Source organism: Oratosquilla oratoria, chromosome 17, assembly GCF_046742065.1.
Source record: "Oratosquilla oratoria isolate Oo_2021 chromosome 17, ASM4674206v1, whole genome shotgun sequence".
In the NCBI taxonomy this organism is placed as follows: Eukaryota; Metazoa; Arthropoda; class Malacostraca; order Stomatopoda; family Squillidae; genus Oratosquilla; species Oratosquilla oratoria.
Genome location: NC_134793.1, coordinates 43,622,913 through 43,647,549, shown reverse-complemented (window position 1 = coordinate 43,647,549; position 24,637 = coordinate 43,622,913). Strand labels below are relative to the sequence as shown.

Genomic DNA, 24,637 nt, shown 5'->3' with positions numbered 1-24,637 from the left:
GTATTTTTACATACTTGCACGAAGGGAGCTCAGTTTGTTTTTACAGTGGAGCTTCGTGGAGTGCTGCTTGTGAGGTTTGTGATACGTCTTCGTGGTGGAATGTAAGCCACATTGGTTGCCAAGAGAAGGTTTGATACAAATATAGGAAACCTGATACCAAAAGATTAAGAACGACCGAAACGGTGTACACAATGAACATTCAATAAATACCCGTATCAACTTGCTGTGATAGAGATTACACCGGTTGATGAGTGTATGATGCTAGTGAGGTTGAAACGCACCCAGGGCTTTATCTTTCTTTCTTGCAGTATGTGCTTCTACCAAGGCGTATGCACTGGAAAAAGATATTCCATACTCAGCTTGACTTTATAAGTCGACCAGTGGCCGCCACAGGACACATTTGTATTTCGTCAGCAATAACCAGCGCTTCTGTCCGCGGGTACAATATTGTATCGAAAGCGTGGAATTAGAGATGGTAAAGAATATATCCAAGGACAGTATCAAAACGGAATGATAGTAGAAGTCTGAGGTGATCAGTATTCCATTATGAGTGAAGGTTAGTCTCTAATCATAAAAGAATATTTCCGTAGTGATGTAAATTTAATCCTACACAGGCTGTATAAATTTTATGCAATGAATATGTAGGTGCTTGTAGCCTATGATGATCTCAGGAGGTGTTTTGATTTAGTACATCGTGGGGTCTCTGGTAAAATTATTGACCTGACTCATATTCTGGGGCTGAGTGCTGTGAGGTGTTGAGGAGTCGTGTCCAGCTTCTTTCCCCGGCAGAAGTCGAGTGGTTGATCATTGTCATTGCAGAGAATCTATTAGCAACACTGGGTTGCCGAACTTGTCTTTGCCGATGATGCTGGATTCCTTGTGGAATCTTTGGAGGTCCTGGTTTGGCTTTCGAGTCATTGCACAAGGAGGAACTGGAAAGAATTGAATGGTAGTTTGATCGAAGAAACTGTGATGAATGGCATCGAGTGTGAGTGAAGCGACGCCCCCTCCCCTTTCGCTCTCCCCCTCCCCTTTCCTGTCCCCCTCTCCTATCCCCCTCTCCCGGCGTACGTTTTCCATTGATGATAATGAATTTGAAATACTACGAACTCCTAAAAAAGAATTGTAGAGGTCAGTTGGAGGTAAGCTAGAATGCCTGGGTATTCTTAGACGAACCGTATCTTTTAATTAGTCTTTAATGACTTCCCCAAAAACAAGACTTCCACCAACTACAGGGATTCATGCTCGGTTTCTGAGGCCTTTTTTTTTATATATTAGAAGTTTTAAATTGAGTTAGATCTTTTTTGCGATTTAGATCCACCCATCAATATGTGGCACTAACTAGTCTTAGATGGTAAATAGTAAAATATGACTTTTTTCCTGTGTTTACGCACGTCTAGCTGGCTTCTCACACAAGGATGATTTGCCCCCCTGAGCTGTGTTACCGAGGTAACATCGCCCGACATCGTTCACGAGCCACCGCAGCGTCAGTGACCGGCAAGGAACAGGTACTCGCTTAGCATAGCACAGGTGTAGGAAAACACATGTACCGCGCTAACACTGCAACACCGTAGCATTTGTGTTAGACGAAGACGCCAACGCCACGTACCGAACAAATCCATCATAGCTCTTGTTTGCCCTCGGTAGAACATGAACCTAGCTAACACCAAAACACTCGTACCTGAACGCATTTAGCACAATAACACGCAAATCGTCCACGGGGCGCACCGAATTGTTTCACCGTAACACGCGTTCACTAGACCTGCACTACTAAAATCACTTACTGCATGGCTTGCAATAGCAGGTAGTACTGTAAACAAACTCACGGTTGATCTAACAAAATAGATCACATGCACTATATCTTGCTTGTGTTATATACTGTGTATACTGTGTGTCACATACACTTGGATCAACAATGAGTGCTCCTGTGAGACGGACGTCAGAGGGAATCATCTCCCTGCCGCCCGTCTTCAGAACCTCATCTAAAGGCGCAACCCCGAGGAGCTGGCTCACGGTCTATGGGCCGGGCCCTGAATCATTACTAACTTAAACTGTATTTCTGTCACTTTTTCACGTAAGAAGAGATGATAGCCGGGGGACGCTTCCGTCCTATCACTACCACTGGTGACAAAACACTGATATAGCTCAGAGAACAGTCCAACATTTCTTCCGAGAGAGATCTTTAGGATGGCCCGAGGACTGTTGCCAGTCGCTGTTGGGCTGCGGATTTCCAGTCAGTGAAATTCGAGTCACCAATCATTATCACACATATATCTTCTATGATAAGTGTGGATGTAAAGTCTATGAATTACGTTTCGTTCCAACTGCATATACTAATCTGGCAGTGGTTGCTTTGAAATTAACCGTAAGTCAGGGGTGGTGGGTAACCCTTGGCACTCGTGCCAATGTAACTACTTTTTCCGGCACGCACCACCCAGAGCTCACCTTAAAAAAATTATGAATATCCAACTTCTTTTGGACGGCCATTGGCACGCGAGATAATTTTGTATCAAAGATTTGGCTGATATTGGCACCGACACTTAAAAAGGTTGCCCGACTCGGCCCTAGGTTGCTTTAGTTGCTTTTATTCGTGTATTAGTGTTAGGCCAGCGCTTCCTATATTTCAGCACTGTCCCCCATTTGAATGGATCTGTTTATCCTCGTGTCCCCCCCCCCCACTTGCAGTTCTTAAATGCATAAATGTTATATTGGTCGTAATTTACTTTTCTTTCCCACTCACTGGTTCAGCGGTGTCTTCACGTAATAAGAATACGCTTGACTGCGAAATGGAGCGATTATATCGCGTTAAGGCAGAGTAAAATTTGTTATAATATGTAGCACAGGTAACCCGAAGCTCTCACCCGAGTATGATCCAAACACACCATGAACGTTTCCCTCTTGCACCGTCCCGCCGCCTCTTCCCTAGAATCCATTAGAGGCCTATAACTGCCAGTTTGATAGTGTTAAGTAGCTTAAGGTCCTGTTCACACTAGCGGTTTGAGCCGCTGTGATTCAATTACAATGGAAGTCAGTGGCGTTCACACACAACCTGGCATTTTTTTCTTGACTATGCGGTACCGCCGCGGTTTCCGCGCGGTTTAAACAGGTAGTGTGAACAGGGCTTAACAGTAAATTTTGTGGAAGCTGGACTGTGAGACTATCAGCAGGTTAGTCATATACAATTGAGGAATGATAGGATCTTAAACTATTTGAGCATTTGCTCTGCCTCAAAGGAAGCAAATAGGCCTAGTGTAGGCCTTATGGTCTCTTGTAGTCTCCTCTATTTTTGTGCTGTTATGATTATAGGACTAAGAATATCACCGTTTTACTTCAGATGTACAATTCTCAGCAAATTACACATTATTTATCCGTCCATGATCATTAAAAGCGATAATTCGGTTTAACGTCGCGAACTTCCCCTATCAGGAGGCTAGGATGGTGCCCCTTACAGAGGACTCTGTAGCATGGATTTTAATGAAACATGCCCTTGGTCCATCTCGCTAGCGGCAGAATTCAAATTGTTGTCACCCCAATTTCCGCCGCATGTAGCGACACTCTAATGACAAACAACTAACCTGTTAATAGATATCAGACGGTAAATAAAATGAAAATCACCTGAATTGATGAATAGATTAAACAATTGAGAATCAGGAAAGACTTCATTCAAACCTTCAGTTTTTTTAAGGGAATTTGATAACATCAGAATGGGGAATAGCTTTACAATAAATAAAAATTGTATGAGAAAAAATAAACGTTCAATGTATCAAGCGTAGAATTATTCAAGAAGGAACCAATTACAAGTCCACTAACCGCATAACCAACGACTGGGACAAAACTTCCTCAGAATTGAGAGCGTCGGATTTAAACAGATGCGCCATATTGATAGACTGATTGATCTTTTTTTTTCATTTGTTAGTTTTATCTCAATATTTATTTGATGATATGGTTTAACGTCACACACTCCCCCCTATCGAGAGGCTAGGACGGTGTCCCTCACAGAGGGATTTGTAGCGTGTAATTTAATGAACCATGCCCTTGGTTCAACTTCGCCGGTGACAGGATCCGAACCGCCCTCACCTCGACCTTCGCCGCAAGTAACGACGCCCTAACCGACTTTAGTCTGGGCCTAAAGCCTCGTGATGGTATGTTTTCCCCTATCGTTACCCATCATGATTCTCATCAGGTATAAGTAGAGTCCATATATATACAGAGAATTGCGACATGGCAATACGATAAATACCAGTCACGTGACCCAGGTAGCCATTTTGTGGCCAGATCAACTTCGCTCGCGCTTATTGTTTGTTCTTGCTGTTGATTCTGCGAACCTACTGTGTTTGTTCACTGAATATGCTGAGTTATTGTGCATTCGGATGACCCAACAGTCCCTTTATACAGAGTTACGACAACTTCGATCATGCCGCCATTTTGTGGCTACTCTGCGGAGTTGTCCCAACTTTCTTTACAAAGGGACCCTAGATATAAATAACCTACCCCTTGTGGAAGTTTCATGGTATAGAAAAAAAAAAAAAGGTCAACACACACTATTCCCTCCGTGACCCCAGCTTTACAAAGCAGCGGCTTCGGGCTAACAAGATAAAGCTTAATAAGTGTTAGCATTGTTCTAAAGTTTTCATTATTCAGGTAATTAGTCATGATATCCCCGTGTAAAGCGCTGCCAGCCTTGCTCTCTCTCTCTATCTATCTATCTATCTATCTCTCCCTCTCTCTCTCCCTCTCTCTCTCTCTCTCTATCAACCTCCTGTGGTTTAACGCGTTCCTGAACAACATAACAGCATTTCTAATTAGATAATATTGTACACCTGGCAATGTACACGGCATCTTGTTATGATTGACGTGTTCGTGCAATGGTTTCAGATACGCTGAAACTGTTAATCTACCCTCGGTACCCTAGACCTGTCCCTCGAAACTTCCACGGGTTCCAAAATCGCCGGCAGTTGAGAATCCGTTTGAGTAAAAACTACTTCGGTTACAATAATCCATTTTTCAACTCGCCAACTATCAGCTCATCTTTCCGTCATATATACCAAAGCTGAATGATGAACTAAGAGACTGTTAGACATACTGTTGAAATGTTCTCAGAGAAGTTTACATTTCTGTAAGCGGAGTCGTTATTCAAATGGAGGATAGAGGTAGGATGTCGGAGGAAAAATAGCCCAGTGTGATAGCCCCTTAACCTAACCCAAAAACCCTATCAAGGGTTTTATGTCTCCCTAAACCCGACATAGGCCAGTTCGATCTTGTGCACGTTACTTTAATTTTGATGCAGAGCATCTGTAAGTAGTTTGTTAACATATCATGTTCTCATCTCCTTGAAGGAGTTAGATGCGAATATACAAATATGGGAAATATAAGTAAAAGAAAATATTGCTCCAGCTGGTATGTCCGTCGACTTCGCTTTGGACCCTTGAGGTTAGATTTGAGGTAACCAATTCGACTAACTCAATCTAACCTAAACCCTAGAAATTGCTAAAACAGTATACCCGATCATAACCGAAACCTTCAACATCTTACCAAAATTTCAACGTCCCACCCTATTTATTCTGACATATTTTTCTGTTTCCCCGCTGGAAATGAGACACGGACTCCGTCTTAACTGAATAACAGTGGAATGGAGCGCTTTATTCCCCATTCCTTCTCTTAGATAAGCTGAAGTAAAATATCAATACTATAGTTGCATTTCTCCTTTGCTGTCGATAAACTTTTTATGATATAATTACTTCCCCGTCGGAAACGACAACGAGAATTCCATCGTTAATAAACACACGCCCACACCACCTCCCCGCTCTCAAGCCATTTCACCCGACTTATATAATGACAAGTGTTGGTTAAACTTTTCTTCTGTATATTTATGTGTTCATTAACTGTTTCTTACTCCTATCTGCTCTTGTTCTTGCTGACTTTCAGAAAACATTTCTCCGTTTTTAGTTCGTCCCGCGATTTGGCTCAGCAAAGGCTCGTTTCCCACGTATCGACTTTCGCTCTATGCCGTCCACGACACGACGTCGTGCTTTCAAGTAACCATGAGTGTCTATGAATGTTTTCACATGTGGTCGTGGCCAAGACGTGTGAAAGGGTCCATAGATACCCATGGTTATTTTAGGGTACAGCGTCGTGTTGCAGACGGCGCACGACAAAAAGTCGATACGTGTGAAACCAGCCAAAGGGTCTGCCTCGGGTATTGGGTTCATAAATCCACAAATCACATTCTCTTATACAATGCTTTCATCGTAGGGTTGTATGATGAAATACCCCTTGTCCTAATTGTTCACGTGATGCGTAAAGGTATAATATTTTAATGATTAGTTGAGGATAAAAACGTGTTTAAGTCCCTTTTCAGCGCAATATTAACATATGATGATGCATCGATACGAATGATAATTATTAATGTTTCCTGAGGAACCTTGTTGGTCCCACGAAGTTCCACGAACTTGATGCTGATATATCGTGGTCACTGGAAAAACACGAGTTTCCTTGGTGGATGCTTTATATGCCCAGAGTGGCATGTCTATGTATCTTTGTGTTTCCTAGTAGTAAATGTCCTTGTGTTTTGCTTAGAAGCAACAATGCAGATTATGTGTACAGTATGTGTGCGTCAGTGGCGTAATCGAAAGCGTGCTGGTCTCGCATATGCTTAGTTGTGGGTTCGAATCCCGCACTTCTCTCCGATTCCCGACAGTGACTGGTACTTGCCCTAACATTCCAAGTGCACAGGGCAAAGCTGACAGCATCGGCCGTAGCTACGCGTCTCCTAGCGTAGGCCCCTCGTCTTCTATGTGTACTTATCATATACATTTGAATGTGACCCTTGGTTATATCAAGAGTCCGAACCTTGGTTCCGCACTTCCCCTTCCCCTGGTGTTCATAAGTAAATATAATGACCCGCCAAGTTTCGCGACCTCCCTTTTTGCGAATGTCTATTTCGCGGCAACCTACAAAAATCTCTACAGTTTGTCTTTCGCGCCAAAATATCACACTTGCAACTTCAGCAAGGTGGTTCTCAACTTGTCCACCGCCGTTATCGCGTCGCAGTTCTTTAATTTCGATCCCGTTTTCCCATAATTGTGTAAATACCAATTGCCACTTCTCCCCCCAACCCTTGCGTGTGTGACCTCCGTTTCGCTCCGTGACGGTTTCCTGGATTCCTGAGCGTCTGGGATGAAGTTGCGCGTAAGCACCTCATTAGACTGTGAGAAAATACCTTCAACGTCCGCTCTCTCATAAGGTACGAATATATTGAGAGTGCTTCATACAAACTGAACAATGCTACTACTATTGTAGACTTCAACAAAGCCTGTACTCAATATAACCTCCTCACAAAACAAATATATATATATATATATATATATATATATATATATATATATATATATATATATATATATATATCTCTGTATATATATCTGTTAAAAACGACATGTATATATATATATATTATATTTTTCCATATATATATATATATGTATATATATATGTATATATATACATGTATATATATATATATTATATATATACATATATATATATATGTATATATATATGTATATATATATAAGTATATATATATATTATATATACATATATATATATATATATATATATATATATATATATATATATATATATATCGTTCTCCATCTGTTAGAGACGCGATTGCTCCTTAGGGCGCAGCTCAACGAACCGGCACGCAGAGCGTCAGAAGACGGGTATTCTATTGCGGCGTTGTAGGCGGCCTTCTTTCACTGCTGTAGATGATGAATTTCAGGGAAATCGTCGTCAAAACAATCTTGGTGTGACCGAGAGCGGATACAACGGCCTCCCAGATGGTAAAAGACAAAGTGTCCCATGCCTTCGCAGGAGATCCTTCGGTGGCGGCGGCGGACTCACCGGTGGGACTGGTAGATGCGACTGACAGGAAGCCGGGGAGCCACTTCCCTAGCTCCTTTTGCATAGCGGGATCCTGAAGGGCACCACAGTTGATCCATTTCCTGCCGGCACGCCTGTGGACAATGACGCCACTCCAGACAATGTAGTTGGAGCCAACCCTCGCGTAAATTCACCAAGGAGAATGATCTTGTGTTTCGCGGAATGGCTCGGAGCGTCCGATCAACCAGATCGTAAAATTCGTCCTTGACGTCCTCCGTGTAGGTAAGTGTGGGGTAGGCGCTGAGAATGGTGGCGTATCTCTGGGCAGCCAGTAGGACACCAAGAGTCATGAGTCGCTCACTGTGACCAACAGGAGCCTCGAGCAGGCTGCCCAGGAGAAACGACCTGATAGCGAGCCCCACGCCATGGATCCTGGTGGCCTACTCAAGGAGTCCCTTCCAGAAGAAGGTGTACCCCTCACCATTCTCCGTGAGAGAGCCCTCAAAGGCTAGGCAAGTCTCACTGAGGGTGGCGATATCGATATCATACCGCCTGAGCTCGGCCACGATGTTAGCGGTGCTCCTGGAAGGGCGAATGGTGGTAATGGGGTCTTGGAGTCCGCCAGGGTACACACATTCCAGGTTGTGTTCTTGTAGCTTTGTAGGCGATTAGCTGTGTTAGTTTTTCGTCTTTTGTTTCGACCGCATAAGGGATGTTCTGACGGGCGCGGCTACCCGCCCAGAAGAAGGCGGAGCGGGCGGTGTTTGTGTCACCTTTTCTAGGCTCATCCTCAGAGAGAGGCGAGCTGCGCGGTCCCTTGAAAAGGGCTGCTAGGTTGGGCAGACAGCTGCCGAATGGGGTCGCCATTCCTGCATCAGACGACCATCACGTTAGCGTCGCCATGCGTGCAGTGGGCAAGCTAGGGGCTTCCAGTCTTACCCAGGACCTGCCCCCGTCGCCGGCCCAACCATCGCCGCAGGACTTTTAGTTGGTTTAGGATGACAATGAGGATGATGTGGGTAAAGGGGAGAGAACATCCGCGAGGTGTAGAGATTACGGTGATAAGAAGGGTGCGCAGCCCTCAATACCACCATTTTGACATCCCACAGCCGATGGCGATGGTAATATGGATGTCAGAACGATCGACGGCTGCGAGCGGTTGCAGAGGGTGGCCGGAACATGCTAAGGGGTTAGAGAACCCCCCCCCCATCAAGATTTCCAAACCAAACCAAACCCCGGCGTTGTTGGAGAGTCTGCGACGAGGCACCATGGCCAGCCCAGACTGCCACTGAACCCATGGCTGGAGCATGCACGAAAGAGAGAAGGAGTGTGGCCTCTTTCCCCATCTGGAAACGACCAGGTGGGTACCAGCACGTAGTTCGGCCGGCGCGGCGGGGCGGCGCTGTTGCCCAGGGTATGACCGCTGCTATGTCCAAAGGCAGCTACAAGAAGCCATACGTACGGGTTGAGGTGGACGTTGGAACCAGGGTATTCAGACCACCCGAAGTATAACGGGGCGCCCGTCCTCCTACCAAGATGCTATCCCTCCGTCGCACATCCATACACCCCATGTCTGAATACAAACAAACGGAAAGGTGGTAATCCTGATCCCCCGACCTAGTATACAACCTCCATACATAAACAGAATCCTCAGACCCAGGAAATCTGCAGAACATAAATATGAAAACACCGATCTTTATACGCCGTGTTCGTGTCGGCTCAATGCTGTAAGTCATGTCTATATACAATAAAACTTACTCTGCACGTTTACAATGCAGTGTAGCATTAGTAACATTCTCTCCTAATATGCAAATTTTAAGATTTTGCTTATCATTCTCCATGCAGTTCTCATCATTAAAATATGTCCAGATGAAACTCAGTGTTGACTTTCAATTGAATGAATGTATGAACTGAGCTTGTGCATTGGTATAACCATCGTTACATTCTACCATTTTTTACCGTAGGCCGTCTGATACCAACTCAAACCTCTGTAATGTTTATCCTATGACAATCTGTGCATCTATTTTCTTTATCAAACACATATTTTTTTCTATTGTAGTTACTACAACTGCACATTAGTAAAGTCGATTTGACATATGAGAATATAGTTCCATGATCGTGTGGTCCAATCGTAGGACAAGGTTTCCTTTTGACCTTTGGCTGTGTAGACGGTGTTCCCCTTGACTGAATAAAATCGCCCAGCAGTAGTACGAGGCCCACCCCCACTGTACTATGTTTACCTAAGTGTTTTCGATAGGATTCAAGTCACATCCAGAGCTGGGCCAGTCCAACAATTCCATATGGTCAGCAAATCATTGGTGAATGATTCGGGCTTTGTGAATTGGACAAAATATTCGTACTTGAAATGAAAAGTCTCAATCACAAAGAGATGGAAAACATGTATCCTTCAGTATCTCCATGTACTTTGCCTTTTTAAATCTGCTTTCTTTTTTTGGGACCTTTCCCATTCCATAAAGAGAAATCCAACCCCCAACGTTGCACGTGACATGACCGTTTCGAGGTTCATCATAAATGTTTGTCGAAACAAACTTGAAAGCGTGGGACTTTTAGTTAAGGATAAAAAGTGACATCCAGTCACTTGTATCAATGGACTCATTTATAACTGTGTGTTACTTTTTGTATATGGTTACCAAACAGAACAAATTGTATTGGAAATATATGGACTCAGTCATGGAAGCCATCACTTTGAATATAACTTTGTAATAAAGGAGAGTGCGCTTACAATATAATAATTTCTTAAAAAATAATGCAAACAATAAAGTCGCTGTAAAGAATTATTTGAAAGATACGTTGTAACCTAACACTCTTCTTACTCTAAAGTGTCATGTACATGTTTAACAAACCTCGACCTTACTTCGTGATGTCCCGACGTCACCTTTAGTGATAAATTCCTTATTTGTGCAAGCGTCGCCCCGCAGCGCTGGGAGTCATGTCCGGCTGTAGTTTCTCTTACAGACTCTGCATTTGTGAAAGAATTATTTGCAGTTACCAGCTTTAGTCAGTTTCCCTGCGAGGTTATGCTAGTTTTACTTTCTTTGGAAAGTACCGTAGATCTTCATTCTCTTCCCAGCTTTGCAACCGCAACCTCACCCCTGTTTTAGAAATGCCAAGGCTTGTGGCAGTTTCACGGAAACTTCTGCCTCTCATGCTCCGACCCTGCAGAAATCATTTCTTCCTCCTGGCCATCTTGAGGCCACCAACCTTTTGACCATTCACTGCTTTGGGGTTCCGTCTATACCTTGGTTTCGACACAGGCAATCAGAAACAAAGTGCCAAAAGTGTGGTAACTTTTGTCGCAATGAAACTCCCCAAATTGGTTCTTGCATCCTTACACAGGCCGGAAGGCCAATCACGGAAGGATCTCTATGATGCAAGAAAATAGTAACAGGGTTTGGTTTATACTATTGATGGAATAGAATAAAAATATGGTGAGAATAGAGTGATAAATGGTAATAAAGAATTACTAATAATCTAACTATATGCCATACATCGCCACTGTTCTTGCTGTAGTGGTAATGCATACACGAGTGATATACGGTGTGTCCTACAAAGCATCATCCAATATTCCTATAGAACATCACCATCCACAGGTAACGTGATACCACGATTAGATAGTTTACCCCCATAAAGCGAGTGACCCTTGCTAAGAAAAAGGGCTAAGTAATCACGGAACTACATCCTCGTATTCACAATCGGCATTGCTAATGTGACTTCATGTTGACTACGACTTGTAAAATGTTTGTTAAAGGAAATATATGCAAAAATCACCGTAGGATAAGTATTGCTGATTTTTGGGTTGCTATCAACCAGCCTACGGTCTAAAGTGTAGAATGTAATGAATGCAGTCTCTCTTAATGCACTCATTCCGTTTAATGTAAACACTGGGTTTCATCTGGACACAATTTATTGATGATCGTTGCATTAAGAATGATGAGCACAATTACTAGCTTTAGCATATTGGGAGATCCTTGTTACTAATGCTATACTACATTTTAGAAATGCATTTAATTCTCTATTATCCTTAGATATGACACGATTCACAGATTTGCACTGACATCAATAGAACATAATGATTACCTTTTTATACTGTGTTTGATGAGCCCCTGCGTCTGAGGACTCCATATATGTGATTCACCATGGTCTTGGATCACGTGTTGGACTCGTGATCGACAGCTACTTCCCTCTCGAAAGAGAGCTCGGAGCTCATATATGACCGATCTGCGGGTAATGCAGTGCATATGTGTGTGTGTGTGTGTGTGTGTGTGTGTGTGTGTGTGTGTGTGTGTATGACCAACCTCTCGGATTGTTTGAGTTCAGATATTCATATCACAACAAATTTGATTTGTTCACTAACATAAACACTAGAACCAAACTCCATACCAAATGAAATGTATATGAATAATCAACTACATATCCCGGTTATGCCTAGATTTTTTCATTTTGGCTCTGTATCAACATTGGGTATGTTTGCCCGTTAACTTTATTGAAGTTACCGTTTGCGAAATTGTTATAATTTCAACACCGCGTTGAAAGTTAAAGACTCAGCGGAGAGTCGAGTATGCTGTACTATATTGCATTCCCATGTATTTATTCAGACACATGTCTGTTACCCATCAGTCATGGTTGCTATGGGGACTAAGTTCCATAAGGCTTCATGAGCTTTTTTCACCACAATACGGAATAGCTGCCAGATAGTGTCAGGAGGGCATTGTGACCTGGTCAGGTTCAAGTGTCTGGAACTGCACGTGTGTGCGCGTGCGTGCGTGCATCCGTCTGTGTACATGTGTGTATTTATTCACCTAGTTGTTTACCTAGTTGTATTTTACGGGAAGGGGAGCTATGCTCGTGGTGTCCCGTCTTCATATCTCGTTTTATCTATACTGTTTTTAAATTCGTGTATTGTTTTTGCACACACTACTTTCTCATCTAACTTGTTCCAAACATCAATGTGTGTGTGTGTGTGTGTGTGTGTGTGTGTGTGTGTGTGTGCGTGTGTGTGAGAGAGAGAGAGAGAGAGAAAGAGAGGGAGAGAGAAAGAGAGAGAGAGGGAGGGAGGGAGAACATGTGTGTAGAGAATGTATTAAGAGTGGGCGCAAGAAAATGTATATATGAACAGGTTTCCATAGGCGTTATCGTGTGTGTGTGTGAGAGAGAGATAGATAGATAGAGAGAGAGAGAGAGAGAGAGAGAGAGAGAGTTTGTATGTAGAGCAGTTGTCAGGTGTGGTCACAAGAAATTGTATGTATGTATACGTCTGTATGGGTGTGATCGTGTGAGCGTGTGTGGGTGTGCATGTACATGCGAGTGCGTGAGACATGGGAAAGAGGTTGTGAGCATGGTTGGGCAGAGGCAGGTTGGAGGAATGAAACTTCATTGATTGAGCGCAAGGGACGATCTGCCGCGTTATTGAGTGGAGGGCCATGGGCAGATGGGCTTGCAGGTGGGTGGATGGGCGTGCTAGCAGGCGGGGCTCCTGGGAAGACGGAGGCTGGTTAGTGGAGGTCGGGTTTCAGGGCCCAGCTTGTGGTCGAATGGGAGACCAAGGGCATGGGGGGGGGGGAACGGTTCTCGAGTATTTCACGTCTTTAGGGTGTTGCAGGCAACGGGTGCGAGATTGCTGGAGTCTGAATGCGACAGAATGAGGCAAGGAAGAATCATTGAAATTGGATGGACCATAAAAGGGTGTAATGGTAATGAAAAGAATCAGAAAAAAAGAACGTCTTTAGGGAGAGGGAAATATACTATTCTTGAGCGAGACAAATATAACAGAGGTAAGGATAATTTGGCGAAAAAAATAAAGTGTTCAAGTAGTATTGTAGTCGACAACATTCGCAACCCCATCCACACTGAAAAATAATTATTATATTCTGGCTACCTTGATGATGTCTTGTTCATCTGTGTGTTATAAAGTCAGCAAACCTATCTGTCTTTGGGCTCCTGTTGGACCGTCGCCTCGTGTGCTCTCTGGCAATGTGGCACCTTAATGTAAGCAACGTCCAAGCATATCCAAGCCTTGGACATTAAACAGCTTGAAGAAGTTGAGCATCTGTATGAACAACGTGAGAACCTTGACAGAAGAGCGTAAACTAGAAAATTTGATGAAAGAATTGGAAAACATCAGCTTGGATATCGTAGGACTGAATGAGCTCCGAATGAAAGAGGAAAAAAATCATGCAGCCATATGACAGTCACCAATTGTTCGACTATGGAGGCAAAACGAAAGAAAAGTTCCAATGGAGGTAGGAGTTTTCAGTAATCGAGAGATTGCTGATAACGTAGTTTAACTTAATAGTGTATCCAGTAGGGTATCTTGGACTGTGATTAGGATGTGTAAAAGATATATCTTCAGAATAATTCAAGGTTATGCACAGACTTCAGTAATCAGAGACTTCAATGTCAAAGTAATGTAGATGCTTAATCATGCATTAGGAAATTTGGAATAGGTGAGAAATGAGAGAGTTAAAATGCTAATTAATTTTGCAAGGACTTTCAACTGTTCTTGAAGCGTGTAGGTCGTAAATAGACTTATAGAAGTTTAAATGAAACAACAAACACGAAATAGGCTTCGTATTTACAGATAAAAGCAACGTTAGCATTGATACTGTTATCAATAAAATGAGGTTGTTATCGTATAATGGTAGATTGCACAATTTAATTCAATTTCAGACCTGAAAGAAATCAATTAGCCTTCGAGAAATATAGGCTTGGGGAAGCTAAAAGATAAGAAATAATTTCAGATAGTGATTAAAATCAAATCTGACGCACTAAGAAATAATGAGGACGACAGTGAGGTATTGAATTGCAGTTTAATGAACATCATCGAGGACTAAAGGGAGAAAGTAGGGAGTGCAAAAACCATGAGAAGGTAAATGTTCGTCCTTGAAGATAAAAAAAAAAAAAAAAAAAAAAATTGCCAAGCAAAATACAAGGAGGTGCACCCTGTGTCTGGGTTGATGTGTTTGTGCCTCGTTTGTTTGTACCAACCAGGGGGTAGGTTGTAAGCCCACCCCTATCACTAGTGCCTCCACCCACCTTGGTGCGCAGTAAAGAGAGACTAAGCGTTGAATTTGCAACCCCGCAGTCCTAGGGATCATGGGAGAGTATATGCACCTACCACTTTGGTTCTGGGGTGAACAGTCGTAGACACTGTGGTATCGGCCCAGGCGGTACTTGCTTGGCTCAGAGTGTGCCTGACTCGGAAGTTAAAGTCAGGTAGTTCAATCGATTAGCTCTCTCCGATCTAATTGGGGCCATCCTTCTTTGAATCAAGGACCGAAGAGACGTGTTACTTGTCTCAGATGGACACTCTCTAACGCCACCCACAACAGTGGAACATCGTTCAGCCCTCAGAATTCAAGTTTCCCAGCTCTGCAGGGACACCACAGTAGGCAAACATGGGAGTCAGTAACTTATGATGGAGTTGGATGGACATGCCCTTTGAATTTTTTTTTTTTTTTTTTTTTTTTCCAATCAGGGTGTCCAACACCATCACTGACAATAAACCAGAGGGGGTGGGTGCATTTAAGTCGTTGGCTATTCGGCCATGCGTCAGGTAGTATTGGGTTACATAGTAACGGGAAAAAGACAGTTGTGCCACACTTGGGTGGACGCTGCGAAATGGCAAGCGTGGAAGAGGAAGAGAAGACATAGAGTAGGGAGACAAGACAGAAGTTTACAGGGGTAATGTAATAAAGGCTGACACATTTCTAAGACTCGAGGAAGGCGTTGGGAGAGGTTGTTCGGCAGGTGTCTCCGAACGACTGAAAATTGAATTGTAAATGTGTGTGTGTGTGTGTATACTTATGAATCACTGTGGATCCCGGAGAAGTGCTGAAACTGGCAGTTTCTTTCTAAATGCGTTGCGGTGAAAGGGAATCGATCGCCGAACCAAGGGGTTACCGGTCCAGCGCCCTTAACAGCCATTCTACGCCACACCCTTGGTGATGCGACGCGCCCTTGCTGTGCAGTTCAGCCAGTCACGTTTATCCATATCCGTAGGGGTCTTCCTAGGTCATCATTGGATTTTAAGTTCTCACGACCTTTTTGCCATCACGCGCTGGTGTTGGGTATCGAACCCTCTCCCTCTTGTTGGTCTTTTGCTCTGCTAGCTCAACAAGGAAGTGCTCTCTTTAGAGAATTTTTTTTTGGTTAACGCCAGATGATTTTACTCGGTTTGCAGGCACTCCTTCCTCCACATGGACGCTGGAAGGTTAAAGCTGAAGAAGAGAAGAAAAAAAAAATGGAAAACTTGCAGAGATAGCTCCTTGCAAAGGGAAGTTAAAACATGGAACACGCTTCTCTGCTGAATGCAACCATTGAAACCTCTCAAGTATATTAAACTGCCGCCTCCTTTTTTCGGAAAAGGCTCCAGAGTTCTTCCTCTTCTCCCAGTTTGAGAAATTAACGCCTCGGCATTGGCAGAGATGAGATGTGGCAGAAAGGGATCATGATCATATTCTTCCCCCACGTTCGTAATTATGTGAATGTCAAGCCACGAGTCGAAAAAGAAAGAAAGAAAGAAAAAAAGAATGCAAGCCAACTTTCAATGAATTAAGATGAACTTGTTCGGTGGGTGCAATCATGCACTGTAACAGAGAAGCAGTTCAAAAATTGAACAGACTTGTTGATTAACCGCTTCGGAGTGGGTTCCTCATATGAATCAAATCGTCTGTTCACAGCAGGAATAAATGTCTGAGGTTAAACGCACAAAAAAAAATTAGACAAAAGAGGCTTTCATATAATCTTCGCCCTCTCGCTGCAGATGGTGGCAGCTAAAATAAACTACTAAAGGAAAACTTGTTCCAAGGAGAACCCTTCCACTTGTGTGCGCAATTCGTCTGCAATAGATGAGGAATCGATGTTCAATCATAAAACAAAAATATAAACTGTTTCAAGCGTTAACTGCCCATGAACAGACAAAATTGTCCCGTCAAGACCCTCCTAAGAAATATCCGTATCATCCACAGTTACACTACATCTGCAGACTTTTTTTTTTTTTTTCCTTTTTTACTGCTGCTTCCAAAGAAACTCCTTTCAAGTCTCCCTTGTACCTGTTGCTTTCGTCCAGGTGACCACGTCTGATGCTAAGTCCAGGAAAAGCACAATGTGAAGACCAAGTCTTTATTGGTACAACATTTCGTATATTCGAGTTTTATCATGTACTCGATAAAACTCGAAATAGCGAAACGTTATACCAATAAAGGGTTTGTCCTCCCTGAGGACGTCGGTCTCGTATTTCGCGCTTACCTTAAAACACTCTTCTTAACCCATGAGGTTGGCCACGTCTCTTTACGACAGACAGTTCCCCTACAACAACAGTGGGTAGTGAATCATATGATAAATCCATAATCTCTCTCGTGTTGACAAATGCATTGGGAGAACCTTCCCCCTGGATATAGACCCTTGCTTTCAAGTGTCCATGCGGACGAGATACGTGTGCTTGAATAACGATGAGGGAAATATCACTCCATCCTATTGCTCGATACAGCCGCTAAACAGATTCTTATTGCCAGATATATGTATGTCTTTAAGATACTTAGTTGAACCCCTACGTGTTTGTCAAAGGAGCAATAGTTATTAGATTCCTTTGCTTAAAGGCTGACATGTATATATGAAGAATTATCGATATTAGTCACCATCTCACTTTTAGACCTGCCATCTCGTTTGCTCATTTATGGCCACGTGTAGGTCATGTAGGCCTTAAATGAAATCTCCATAACGTAAGCAAACATTTAGCAAATACAGCCAGAACCCAGTTTAATAGATAAATTATCAAGGAAATAATTAAACAAAGAAAAAAGATAAAAAAGAAAAGAAAGATACCCTTTCCAATCCTTTAAAGGTAATATCTTGTAAGTTGGGTTCTTTGGCTGCATCTGTCAGCTAGAACCTAGCCCTCACTAAATTGCCTTTTCCAATCCTCCAAAGGCAACATTTGACTAATATCAAACAAAACCGTCCCGAATGGGGCCTTCAAAATCGGTCCCAGCATTTGAAATCATTCTTTTGTGTCTTGGTAGACTTCTTAGATTCACTCGTTGTCAAGTAGGGAGGTATTTGCTGTTCTTCATCAACATGAGTACTCTTCCCGAAATATTCTTTTGAAATTTATAAGTGCAATGAATATGATGAAAACCGTGTTTAATGATCCCACTCTGGTAGACTTCCCCGAAATCTTTCGTAGTGATCAAGGATTTATTTCATCTAATGATTTCGGTGGCATCTGCATAACCCTTCACAGCCCTTGGTGTGTACAGAACTGTGCATGATGAAATGAATAATTCGCAGAAGGATTTGCAATTTGGAAGAAAAAAAAATGAGGCTCTCTCGATATGATGATAACAAAGGCGACACTCTCGCGTTTATTCTCGTTATATACGAAAAATATTGAAACGTTGATCCGGTCCGATCTGACCGACCCGACCCTGCTAGACCAAATCCGATAGTCACTTTTTTTTTCTTCGTAATATAATTTTTTAATTTAGATTCATACTTTTACGAGATTCTCATGATGAAGAAATACTTCCCCTACTTCAGTAAAGCTCGCAGTAAAAAAGAAATAGACATGAACTGATTTTTCAGTGGATGGTTAACGAATGTAATGGACTTAGTAAACATGTAATGATCGCTGAAACTATTGTCTGTTTTAAGAGATGATATGTCTTTGTGAATGGGGATGAGTGGTGGTGGTAATGGACTTAAAAGTTCGAGTCATAAGAACATAAGAATGAAAGAGACTGCAAGAGACCATGAGGCCTACACTAGGCAGTTCCATGTCCATTACCACCTGTCATCCCCATCCATAAAGTTGTCTAACCGTTTCTTAAAACAACTGATAGTTTCAGCGCTCACTACATGGTTACTAAGTCTATTCCATTCGTTGACCACCCTATTAGGAAACCAATTCTTGCCTATGATATAAATTTGTCCAGTTTAAATCCATTACTGCGAGTCCTGCCCTGTTGTCGTATAAGAAGTGATTGATGATTAGTCTCAGCATCACGGATTTCCCCTATCAGGAGACTAGGACGGTGTCCCCTACAGAGGACCTTGTAGCGTGGGATTTAATGAACCATGTCCTTGGTCCAACTCGCTGGCTGCAAGGTTTGAACTGCATCACCTCGACCTCCGCCACAAGTGGCGACGCTCTAGCCCATTCGGCCAGCAAGCATCCTTATAAGTAATAAACAAGGAAAATAACCTGATTTACGCCTCTAGAATTCCGGACCTTAGGAAAGGTTACTAGGATATACTACTAGGATATACTACACAGATGTTTTAGAATTTCATTTCAGCAGAGATGAAAGCCCTGTATGCAGGTCAAGTACGGCTAAGCCCTTGCAGATGAAAGGGAGTCAGATTTGAGCCTTCTAAGCGCTACGAACTCCACACTGAAATCGTGGGTGACTTGGAATCGAAACCTTTGCATTTCAAAACGAGCCTTTGCTCGTTTTCTTCACTCATTTCCTCATTTGTTTACGCATGATCCCAGACTGTCTTGATTAGTCGCGGGGTGAAAAATCTGAACTCATCAGAGAATCTCGTTAAAGTATGAATCTAAATTAAAGAAAAAAATACATATATATTAAGAAGGGAAAAAAGTGACTATCGGGTTTGGTCGAGTAGGGTCGGGTCGGTCAGATTGGATGGGATCAACATTTCAATATTTTTCGTATATAACGAGAATAAACATTATCATCACATCGAGAGAGCCTCATTTTTTCCAAACAGCAAAACCTGCGAATTATTCGTTTCATCATGCACAGTTCTGTACACACTCTTGTAAGAAAATGTAGTGCACAATACAAAGTTGAGACACTAGATCAGTAGTCCCCAAACATTTTTCAGATTGAGTACCACATGGAGGTTACAGAGAAACACATTTCGATCAGATATCAGTTTATTCATAAATAGGACACACAAATGAACCAACAGCAAAGAACACATCCTGTTCATTAAATCTTAATGCGAGGGATGCATCTGTTTCTTCACCAACTGGTCAATGCGTGGCGGTATAACTTTGCTCATAGCACATCGGAAAGCATGCCCGGGTGCCAACAACTGAAAATTGCTCGCGTACCAACCACAAGGCCCTCGCGTACCTCTAATGGTACCATGGCTCCTAGAGGAATGATCCTGTCGAACTCGTTTCAGGTTCCTCACTTCCCAGGAATCCTCTTCGGCCATTTTCACGATACGTTTACCGACTGTTACAGTAAACCCCTTAACCCCCCAGAGGTTCTTCTAAGCTGAACAAAATCGTCTGGCGTTACCCAAAACAGAACCCATAAAGTAAATCCTGGATTTGAATGGGTTAAGATGTTATCGACTTCCAAAAGGCCTTGTTAAGTCATGAAAATGTTGATTAATACTGGGATTGACCATTGTCTTAGCTAGGAGAGCAGTGTCGCGCTGGGGGCTGATCAGCTGTGTGGCAAAATTTATTTTTATATATGTATATAACAATGGTTTCTACGTTATTGACAAATGTGTGATTACATTTTTCACCTGTAATATATATATATACACACACATATATATATATGTGTGTGTGTGTGTGTGTGTGTGTGTGTGTGTAGGTGTGTGTGTGTGAAGAAGATGGAAACAGAAGTCACAGGTCTAGTTCCGAGTTGTGAATTTATTCCTGACCGGCTTCATTCTATGCTTCTTCAGAAGAATGTGACTCTGGAGGTGAAGCTGAGGGTATACATTGAGAAACAAGGGCGCCCTTCCTCCTAGGAAGTGGGGTCCACTGTTGTTCTGACCGAAGCATCACTTTGCATCGAATTATTACATTGTTTTCATTTCATTTTGTTTTATTCCATTTTGTTTTGCTATGTTATTATTTTATTATTATGTAAATTATAAGTTATTTTGTGACGTCTTTCGGGTTTTACACATTTTTACACCACTCATCTTTACAGATACACTGTTACATTTTCGGACAACACTTCACACACACCGGAGCTGTTTCTGGTATTTACAAAAATGATAAAATAACTATATTTCAAAATTGTAAGTTATTGTATGCTTCGGTCAGAACAACAGCGGACCCCACCTTCTAGGAGGGAACGCGGCCTTGTTTCTCAATGTATACCACCAGCTTCACCCCAGTCACATTCCTCTGAAGAAGCGTAGAGCGAAACCGGTCAGGAATAAATTCACAACAAATTCACAACTCTGAACTAGACCCGTGACTTCTCTTTCCACCTTCCTCAACTTGTTACAATATATATATATATATATATACGTATATATATATATATATATATATATATATAGATATACATATATGTATGTGTGGTGTATATATATATATATATATATATATATATATATATATATATATATATATATATATATGAATAGAATCGCCAATGACGACGATGTCAATCAAATAATTCCGACAGTTGTCCCCGGACTCGAACCCAGGACTTGCATGGTAGCAAGTCTATGCTTCTACCGACTACGCTACTGAGACTATAAAATTCTTCAACCTCGGGGTTAATCTAACTCCCGCAGGATTTGAGTCGACTGCTAACTGCCGTCCTAATCTCAATTTTACGAAGAACCAAGCCCACTTGTAGCTAGTGGTTAAGCTGGTACGTATCCTTGATAGACTTTCGTCGTTGTAATACCTGAATAGAATCGCCAATGACGACGATGTCAATCAAATAATTCCGACAGTTGTCCCCGGACTCGAACCCAGGACTTGCATGGTAGCAAGTCTATGCTTCTACCGACTACGCTACTGAGACTATAAAATTCTTCAACCTCGGGGTTAATCTAATTCCCGCAGGATTTGAGTCGACTGCTAACTGCCGTCCTAATCTCAAGTCCTTTTTTTTTTTTTTTTTTTTTTTTTTTTTTTTTTTAAAGGCCTCAAGGCCTAGCGTATGCCCAGGGCTCCTTCGCCAGATGTCTCTCATATAATTCGAATTCAGTGGCACATAACATTTAATGAATTTAAACCCTACTACTATTAAGTCTGCTACTACTAACGCTAATATTATTACCCCCAACCACGTCTACAACTACCAATACCACCAATGTCACCACTACCAATACCTCCACCACCGCAGTCACCAACACTACCAATATTACCACCGCCATCATTACAACTACTGCCGTATTGCCACCACCAATACTAGTGCTACTACCGTCACTGTTACTACTGCTGCTACTACCACTACCATCACCAGTACTATTGCCACTATTACTGCTACTGCAACTACCATCACTGCTTCTAACGCTACTGCTACTACTACTCTTACCGCTAGTACTACTGCTAGTACTACTATTGTAACTACTACTATTACTCTTACCACTGCTGCTGCTGCTGCTACTACTACTGCCGCTGCTAGTGCTGGAACTACTACTGCTTTTGCAACTACTGCTGCTACCACCACCAATATTATTACTACTACTGCAACTACTACCTATACCTTAACCATCACCACAATTACTACTACTACGTCTACTGTACTCGTATTATTACTATAGCTGTCGCTAATACTGATAAACATGATTGTCACCATGAATATTTCTATAATAGTTTTTTTTTTCACTATCCACAAACTCGTTTGTATCACTTGACTTGTAATATTTTTTTTGTGTTTGATATTGGTATTATTGTGCTGCTGTCATAGTCACCTCAACAGACTTCAACCTCGTCAAGTGAACGTCTCATGTAACCAATTTGACATTTTATATTTAGGACGTTTCAGGTCAGTGCTCTCGCCATGAAAACTGTGTACTATTGATCTCTGTGCCTTTATGCTATACTATTCCACAACACCATCACTCAGAAGTGAAAGTAATCGTTCTCAATTGATCCGTGCTGCCTGGTCACCATCTGTACTTCCTTTCCCTCTTTCATTGTCCCGCCTTTGACTGATTTACAAAAGTTTTTTCTACATCGTTTTTTTCTCACAACCATTTGTCTGATACTGTGTAACCATGGCCAACATATTACAAGACTCGGCACCATACACTTGTTCCTATTTTTTACATCAGTTTACAAATTATGCAACAAAAGCTTAGTCTTCCCATCACTGACTCAACATGCATCGTTAACTTGCACATTATACATATTGATATATTACTCTTCATAAGAAAAACAAACAAAGAGCATTCGTCTATCCACGTGGACACACACTGACAGATATCCAGACACAGATGTTCAGCGTGAAAACGCTCTACTAATACTGCAATCTGTTACTGTTCCTTTGAGCAAAGGAAGGGTAATAGTTGCCAGTCATGAGTCCAGTATGTTATTCAAGAACAAGGATAAACACACACATATACATACACACACACGCGCACACACACACACACACACACACACACACACACACACACACACACGCCAGCATACACGCATGCTCAAAGATACTGACGGCCACACACGCACGCTCACACACACACACACACACACCCTCCCACGTCCATACAGGCGTATACACACGCACGCACGCAATCACGCACACACCGACACAGCCTTACACACATATGTAAGCTAAGGACACTTGTTCCTCTCCCAGGAGATCTAATGTGCACAAACTTCTCTTAGCTTGAAGACCAAACGAGGAGCGGAGAGAGAAATGGCTGGGGACAGGAAGATGCTGTACGGAGGCGTTCACGACAGAACCCGAAACCACGTGACCTCGAACGACCCATCGAGGCCTTCCACAGCTTCGTCAGGAGCTCGACACAGGTAAGGAGGGTCTTCGGGTAGGCAGAGTCTGGGAGGATCCTGAGAGTAAGAGGGCGGGGGACACAGATGGGGACACAGAGTCTGAGGAATTTGCGGGGGTGCAGTGTCAAGGTAATAGGTGCCGGAGCTCTGGAGGGTCTGTCAAAAGCCTGCCATCCCCATCGTATTTCTATATGCATTGTTGCACTCACTAATTATCATGAAATAGATATAATCATCAAACAAAACGAAAAAAGAGCAACCATGTATTTTATTCACTTAAAAAGAGACTACTTAGTGGTTACCAGGGCGGCGCTCCAGCGTGTTCCGGCAGCACTGCACCCCTGGAGAAAGGGTGAGGCGATGGAGAAGGGGAGTGAAGGAAAGGAAGAGATGGGAGAAGGAAGAACGGTGAAAGAAGGGGCGCGAAGTAGAGCCAAGGAGAAGTGTGCAAGGTCTGGAGTCAAACATCTTCGATGGAGGTCGGGAGGATGTGAGTCTGGAAAGAGAAACAAAGAGTTTGGGCGAGGGGTGGGGGCGGGTTTAAGAAACACGTGAAGGAGTTGGGGGTGGAGTGGGAGGGGGGATTTGGGTGAGGCCTTAAAGAAACTACATTAATAGAGAACCATTTACAGAAAGGGGAGACAATAAAAACAGGATTTTTTCAACGAAGAGTGTAGGGAATCCTGGAAACCCGTCTTATGCAAGGAATAAAAATAGCGAGGAAGGTAAAAATAGCTGCACTGCAAACAAATGCGAGACTAATGGATGCCATTGAGGGGAAGGGGAAGGAGAAGGGGAGGAGTTGAGACCATTAGGGTAAGACTGTAAATACAGGACCACGAAACAACGATACCCATCATTAGCCCGTCCACTTTTGAGAGAGCGGAAAGCTGGCCCCCGCGCGGTCCCTCAATATCATTATTTAAGACGCTGGCCGATCACCAGAGGACACGACGAAGACCTGACGCAGTGATATTAACCATCAGTAACAAACTTATCAAAATAGACCGAAAATTTGAGCGTAGGATCCGAAAA

General features: G+C 42.6%; 1 protein-coding gene across 6 annotated transcripts in view; it reads left to right on the top strand.

Moving 5' to 3' along the window:
- Positions 1-24,637, top strand: part of Nmdar2 (glutamate ionotropic receptor NMDA type subunit 2) — a 671,980-nt gene that overhangs the window by 585,148 nt on the left and 62,195 nt on the right. For all 6 annotated transcript variants that reach the window (XR_012967269.1, XR_012967266.1, XR_012967267.1 and 3 more), the window contains one exon: positions 23,477-23,620. Coding sequence is in view for 2 of the 6 variants with exons in the window: in XM_076200978.1 (XP_076057093.1) it covers positions 23,477-23,620 (144 nt within the window). In the remaining 4 variants the exon portion in view is untranslated. The remainder of the gene's footprint in view (positions 1-23,476; positions 23,621-24,637) is intronic.